The sequence below is a fragment of the Hemibagrus wyckioides genome, linkage group LG11 (genome assembly GCF_019097595.1).
Source record: "Hemibagrus wyckioides isolate EC202008001 linkage group LG11, SWU_Hwy_1.0, whole genome shotgun sequence".
Taxonomy (NCBI): domain Eukaryota; kingdom Metazoa; phylum Chordata; class Actinopteri; order Siluriformes; family Bagridae; genus Hemibagrus; species Hemibagrus wyckioides.
Genome location: NC_080720.1, coordinates 30,420,319 through 30,428,351, shown reverse-complemented (window position 1 = coordinate 30,428,351; position 8,033 = coordinate 30,420,319). Strand labels below are relative to the sequence as shown.

Genomic DNA, 8,033 nt, shown 5'->3' with positions numbered 1-8,033 from the left:
GAAACGTCACAAGCTCACCGTTTCGGGCCTCCAGCAGTTTGTTAATCACATCGCTCAGGTGTGTGACCTCTGAAGCAGCCGGGATGGAGAAAGGCACATCATCTACAGCGAATCTGCGCACACACACACACACACACACACACCAAAATCAGTTAGAAGCCTGGACCTAAATTCCATCTTGCAATATTAATGTGTAAACATGTTAGTATTCGATCACACAATCCTGTCAGTGGCTTCAGCTCACTTACTGAAATATATTTAGATTTCATATAGAAACGACTTCAATAATTTCAGAGATTTTTACACACACACTATCCTGAAAAACAGAAAAACCTAAAAGTCACTACATGGAGGGTGTGCTGGCATTTATACTGTTATAGATTACTTTTCGATACCAAACGTAAGTGTAAAATATTTCTGAGGATGTTTTATGATTTTTTGTGCACGTGACGTCAGAACCACAGGAGGCTAGAAGTCACTGCAGCACACAGAGTCACGAGCCACAAACTTCATAAGTCTATATAACGAGTTTATAACGCTACTCCTTTGCAAGCCTACTTCTATCATTTTCAGGACATAAAGTTATACCTGTGTGGGAGTTTAATCATGTTTAATTATGAGTAATAACTCCACAGCTTCAAGCTAACCCCGCTAGCTACAGCAGTTATAAACCAGCATATATATATTAAACAAACAAAATAGAAAAAAACTTACTTTTTGTTTTCGGTGAAAAACCTCGCTTGAACCTGCGACATTATTGCTTTTTTTTCTTTCAAAAGAACCTCAGATTCTGGAGTAAAAGCTTGTTAAATTAGTAAATATTCCCATGTAGATATGTGTGGTAGATGAGAGTCCGGTAACCATGTGCCGTGTGTGAGTGCAGCAAGGCCTAACAAGTCGTTCACGGAGCAACTGATCACTCAACATGGTTTGCGATTAGTAATGCCTGAGTAAGTTTTTCCCTTCCTTGGAGTTTTCAAAAACAAAAAACAAACCCTCTTATACATTTATCAGCCTGTTTGTCGAGCCTGAGCTGTATACAAATTATTATTTGTATATTTGTATAACCTTTCCATCACGTTTGTTTTCTCTTTCTCCATGCTGATCTAAATATCCAGAGCTTGTGCCTGTCCTTTGGATCGCTTTAGCGTCTTACTTTTAAAGAACAGTGCAGTAACCCAAAATGCACGGCATGTTTGGTTCACTTCCTGTCCTGGATGTGTTTAGAGATCCTGGTGCTATTTTTTTCAGTTTATGGTGGTTTTTTCATTATTTTCATAAAAAGTCAGTGGATGTCTGGTACACTTAGTCAGAGAAACACTCAAGAGGTCAAAGCTGAGGCCCAACATGATGCTACCACCACCACCATGCTTCACTTTGGCCATGTCTTTTTTTAAATAATAGATTTAATTTTAGTTTTCATTTGATTTTCATTTCATCTTGCAAACTTGATTGATTTTCCCCCATGGTTTGGACACAGACTAAAGTCTCAAAGCCATCAAAAACTCAAAGCCATTTTAGTCGGGGGTTGAAAAGGTGGGGAACCATGTCTCATGAGAAACAGTATTTCATGCTTTTATGAACTGTTTTAGGCTTCGTCCACGTTTTAGAGTTTTAGAAAGTATTTTTGAGTGCTTTAACGCATTTTTTACCCCACGGGGGGAAAAAAAAGGTTCAAGTGTCAGCTGATCAATTTTATCTCTCACACAAGTTATGAAAATGCTGATCATAAATGTAGAAAGACACAAGGTTAAAGTGGGCAGAGCTCCAGCATCTGTGTTAAGTTATAGAATAATAAATTTATATAATAATAATAATAATAATAATAATAATAATAATAATTTGTTACCATTGTTAAAAAAAATATGTTGCCTCTCTGACAGTTAAATTCACTAAACAGAAAAAAAGATGTAAATGTACATTTTTCAGAACATCAAGCAAATCTGAGATTTAAACGCAAATAAGGAAGCACTTTTTTAAATATACATGTCACTGTGAAGCTTCAAATATTCTGTAAATATTAAACATTTTTTGTATATCATATTAATGCCTAAAAACTGAAAAACTAAGAAAACTGAAAAGATCTGGCAACCTGACTGTAACTTTACTAACCATACACATGGAAAGAAAAGAATAAGTAAAAATTTTTCAGTAAAATATTAGAAATTAATATCATAGTCAGTGATTTAATTATCTATATAATCATATTTCTATGATCTCAGTGCTTAAGAAGTAGCAGTAGTGTTTACTTTATGTGCTGCAACATGATAAAGAAAAAGAAGAAGATAAGCTAGAGATGATATATACTGTAGCAGGACTGTCCAACATCTGCCCCCAGGGCTAGCAGACTGATTTGAACTGCCCCAAGGCTGCTCTGTTAAGGCAAATTTCTACCCTAGTGACATCCATAATAATAATAATAATAATAATAATAATAATAATAATAATAATAATAATAATAATATCTATGTAATAATAACTATATTATGATATAATATTCTAAGCTATACTTTACCACACTATACTATATAACACCACAATACACTTCTATACCACATACTGTAGCACCATACCATATGCTACATTACATTTTACTACACTATATTATACTATACAAATAACCTGCACCTTTTGATCGGAGTAGGCATGGCAGATAATAAACAACTAAAAGTTCGATCAGGTACTGTGGTGTGAGAACATTTAGTGTTTTACAGGTCAGTAATAGTATTTTATAAACTGCAGGTTTTACATGTACACGGAATTTGGCTTGGTGTACTGGTGCACTACAATAAAAATATGAACATATAAATATCAAGAAAAATCTAGGAATTTTAAGCAAGAGGAAATATTAACTGTGTAATAGTGCAGTATAATATTGTATAAAAAGTGAACCAGTGCAAACATTATATTACCAAAACTACATTCAGTGCAGATGGAAATATTATCTGTACATTAATTGTACATTAGTGGACCAGTGTAAAACTTTGAGGCAGTTTGAGGTAGGAAGGTAAGATAATGTGCGGATGCAGTATGGCTGTCTGGGTCGTGTGTGTTAACAGTGTACTCTCACACACTGGTATGCATAAGTGTTAACTTTCTGAGTTCCGGTCACTAGGGAAAATCTTCCCCAGTCCACCAGAGGGCAGCCTTGCTCACCTTTTAAACTTGTTTTTACTTTTCCCCATGATCATGTTCACCTGCTTTGTATTGGTTCATTCTTTCTTTGTCTTGTAACTGTTGATGTTGCTAGTTTAAACTAAATATCTGCACTCACATCCTCCTTTAACCCCTGTATGTGACACTTACAACCTGGATCTGGATGAAATGGATATAATCAGGATATTATGTCAAGACCAGGGGCGTTTCTAGGATTTGAAAACATCAGGGGCTGAGCCCGAAACATCAGGGGTTAATTAGGGAGAGGGGGTCAGCAAGAATAGCACGTTTTGCAAGGGCGATATTGTTTAATAATAAACACAAATTAATCTCACACAGGTATGCCATGCAATATTATCTCTTTTACAGCTTGTGTGTGAAGCAGTGCCGTGTAGGTCCTTTATTATTATTAAGATTATTTTACAATAATCTATATACACTTATTATTGTTCTCTCATCTGTCTTGCTGCTTGTATCTTGTCTACTTCATGCTCTTGGTGACTTTTCTATCCTATTTCTTTGAGGGTGGAATCATCAGAGAGTATCTCCGAGACTCGACTTGAGCAAAACGGTCAGTTACCATACTAGTATTTCTAGTGCTGAGAATTCCTTTATCAATAGACAGAACAGCTGAATGATGGAGTCTGTTCTGGTCCATTGTTCACCTAAGTCATGTATTTATTTTAGCTTAAATTCTGCATTAGTTGAATAATAGAAAGTCATGATGTTCAGACTGTAATGTCATAGCACTTTAACAGTTTCTATTTTATTTAGATCTATCTTTAGGCTTATTTAATTGAAGGCTTTTGTACATATTGAGTATGGAATAATATTCAAAAGGGTCCTTATGTCAGGGGTTTTCAGAATCAGACAGTGGGCCTCCTTTCTGACACAACATACATTTGTTAGCCGACTTTTATCAACTGTGTTAACATTAAAAACTAAAAGTTAGGTTATTATCTGAATAATAAGATTGTTGTGTTTTCTGACAGTTTTTTTTTATTGCTGTCGTGCTCAGGGCTGTAATGTATTTTAGTCACGTGGTGTGTGTGTGTGTGTGTGTAGCTGTGTTCGAATTAAAGCGGCACTGTGCAGACCGATAGGTGTTTGACATTAAAGTATCGCGAGAGCGGTTCTACCGCGCCATAAGTATCTTACTCGTAAAATAAAAAAATCGTACTCCTAAATAAAATATCGTACTCGTAAAAATACATAATACACGTAAAAATAAATAAAACACGTGAATCACAAGGATGCTAGTTTGCTTTCCAGCATGCTAATGTTTGTTATTCCAAAAAGCACGCGTAGAGTTTTATGCAGATTAGGGGGCGGGATAAAAGTCCCCATTGGTCCACTGCTTCTCAACCTACTGCCTTTCTCTAGCCAATCAGTAGAGTGACGTCACTGACGCGCGACTCTGCCGGTTAGTGTTTGAACTTGTCTTAATTAAGTCGATTACATATAGTAGTGCGTAATCGCTCATCTTCCCAACATATACGTTAGTTAGATGCCTTAATTGTCCAAGGAATCAGTTGTATTATGTCTAAAATGGTTCTTAAACTTTCCAGTTGTTTTGTGAAGGTGTGGAGGACATGGGGCTTTCTTCCTAGAGGAGCAGAGTGCTGGGGTTGTGCTTACAGAGACTGAGTGGATGCTGTGACCACAGGCACAGTTTAGGACACATACTGACCCAAACTCCCCATCCTGAGACTTTGGAGGAGATCTGTATTTATTAGTTTTAAACTATGTGCAGCAAATTGTGGAATAAATGTGTTTTAATTACATTTATAGAATCACTTTGCAATGCATTTAACCCTTAATCCTTCTGCAGCTTTTGTGGTGGCATACAACTCCATAATGATGTTGATCTGTCTCTAACACACAGTCAGAAATAAAGAGTCTAGAAATAATTTCTAATTTAAAGACTTATTTTGAGCTTGACAAGGAGCCATTGTTATAATATGAATAAACAGCTCTCTCTGGGCTTAATATGAAACAGTAACACTCACTGCTTTAATAAAAGTTTATTTTCTTTCTTTCTTTTTTTCAACATAGGACAGAACTAGCAGTAACAGCCCTCAACACAGAATTATAAAAACTGCAGCAATAAAACTACTGCAATGGGCAGAAACAGAAGTGCAGAGTCAAATACTTTAAAATTATTATACAAAAAAAACCGAACAATTGTATTTTATATATCAAACAAGTACATCTTGTATAAGCAAGAACACTACTGTAATGGCAGCCCTGAACATTTAAACTAAAGCTTTTGTTATCTTTCCTGGTTTCTGGAACAGTGTTTATTCTTCTTTTTCCACAGGCAGTCTGCCTCCTGAAAATTTCAGGGAAAGAGACAAAATGTGATAAAGAGAAATGCAGCAGACTTTCATAGACTCATATAAAACTGAATATCTAGCCTTGAAAACATTGCATGGGGAATCTATGCTTCATTACGGCACCAGTATGGACTTGGCCATTTCTTGATCAGTGCATGTGTCTGTCTCTGATCCTGCTGACCCTGACCCTGTATCTGACTGACCTGATCCTGTATCTGACTGACCTGATCCTGTATCTGACCCTGTATCTGACTGACCTGATCCTGTATCTGACCCTGTATCTGACTGACCTGATCCTGTATCTGACCCTGTATCTGACTGACCTGAGCCTGTGGACGTGGTGATACAGTTAATACAGAGATAAGAGTAAACACAAAGTGAATTACATTACTTTAAAGCTATACATTTCATCATGATGAAACTGAACACATCTCTACTGTTTGAGCAACAATAACGTTATGCTATGATGCTAATGATTGTACATTGATACACTTGTCCAGTTCATTAAAATACTCTTTAGCATAATAACAGGATGTTTGACACGATACTACAATAGACACACACATAAGAAACTTTAAATGTATTAATTAAATCTTCTCACTTGCTTAAGACAGGTTCAAACACTAACCGGCAGAGTCGCGCGTCAGTGATGTCACTTTACTGATTGGCTAGAGAAGGGCAGTAGGTTGAGAAGCAGCGGACCAATGGGGACTTTTATCCCGCCCCCTAATCTGCATAAAACTCTACGCGTGATTTTTGGAATAACAAACACTAGCATGCTGGAAAGAACAAACTAGCATCCTTGTGATTCACGTGTTTTATTTATTTTTACGAGTATGATTTTTTATTTTATGAGTACGATATTTTTTTATGAGTACGATACTTATGGCGCGGATTTGACGCCATACAAGCCATAATCATCAAAATAAAAATAAAAAAATAAACACTTAAAATATATCAAAAATATATCATTCTGTGTGTAATGAATCTATATAATATAGAGTTTCACTTGTTGAATTGGTTTACTGAAATAAATCAACTTTTTGATGATATTCTAATTTATTCAGATACGCCTGTGTATAGATGTGTGTGTGGGGGGGCAAAATCTCTGCTGCCCTCTAGTGGACAATTCTGAACATAACCATGACGACCACGATTTGACCAAGCAGGAGTAAAATAAAAATATATAAAGGCTAAAAATATACATTATAAATATAACATACATATAATAATGAAAATGGACGTTTTCTAGCTGGTATCTACACACAGTGGATGCTTTTTATACAAAAGTACAGCTTTTTTATAAATATATAATCACTGCCCGATGGCTGGTCATTATACACGGAATCGAACTCAGCAATTATTTTCTGAGTGGAACTGAAGGATATTATAATACGGGTTTTTAAAATGTGAATAGAGGAAACACTTTGAGATGAAATAAGGACAATATGCCTTAAAAAGCAGCAAGATGTGGTATAAAAGCTTTGAAGCTTCTAAAAATTGAGTGCAATAAATAAATCAGTAATAAGAAATAACACAAAATACTGTAGATAATTAAGAGACAGGGATGAGGAAGATTATAATTCATTTTTTTTACTCGCATTTATGGATTTGTTACAGCAAAATATCTTTAAAGTGACGATTCAGGAAGAAGTAAAGCCTCCTTTACTAAACATTGGTGTGTGTGTGTGTGTGTGTGTGTGTGTGAGTGTGTGTTGCTGGTATGTGCTTTTAAACAGTGTACAGGTGACCACATTAATAAACACCTCTAATACACACCTACCTTAACGTGTTGTTCCGTATGAAAGGTGCAGAGAGTCCAACTTTAACCTGAAACATTAAACAGAAAGTTTCAACTGAAATATTTAGTGATTCTGGTGTGATTTTCTAATGGTCAGACCTCAATAGGGGACAATGTCACTTTATTTGTTCCTGCAGCTTCTTCTTCTTCTTCTGGTGTCCTCATCCGAGAGAGAGAGAGAGAGAGAGAGAGAGAGACGAGAGAGAGACGAGAGAGAGAGAGACAGAGAGAGAAAGATAGATAAAGAGAGAGAACGAGAGAGAGAGGGGTGGGGGGAGATAGATTGAGAGAGAGAGAGAGACAGAGAGAGAGAGGGAAAGATAGATAAAGAGAGAGATGGTAACAGAGAGAGAGAAAGATAGATAAAGAGAGAGAACGAGAAAGAGAGAGAGAGAGAGGGAAAGATAGATAAAGAGAGAGAGATGGTAACATAGAGACAGAGAAATAGAGAGAGAGAGAGAGAGAGAGAGAGAGAGAAGGATGGAGATACAGCGATAGAGAGTGACAGAAAAATAAAGAGAGAGAGACAGAGAGACGGAGAAAGAAAGACAGAGAGAGAGATGAGAGAACGAGAGGGAGACAAAAAGAAAGAGAGAGAGAAAGAGAAATAGAGAGGGAGAAAGAGAGTTTAAACGGAAATATTTAGTGATTCTGGTGTGAAAAGCCTTAAAGTGTGTGAAGACCTCAGCAGAAAGCTGCTGCCATTTCTCACTTTGTCAATCACAAAATGTTCATGTGAT

General features: G+C 36.3%; 1 protein-coding gene across 1 annotated transcript in view; it reads right to left on the bottom strand.

Annotated features, from left to right (window-relative positions):
• The window catches only part of wdr12 (WD repeat domain 12), a 5,837-nt gene extending 4,955 nt beyond the window's left edge, over positions 1-882 (bottom strand). Inside the window, exons 1-2 of the mRNA XM_058402054.1 lie at positions 715-882; positions 19-113 (exon numbers count right to left, since the gene is read on the bottom strand). Coding sequence (XP_058258037.1) covers positions 19-113; positions 715-755 — 136 coding nt within the window. The 5' untranslated portion in view covers positions 756-882. The remainder of the gene's footprint in view (positions 1-18; positions 114-714) is intronic.
• Positions 883-8,033: the final 7,151 nt, after the last annotated feature.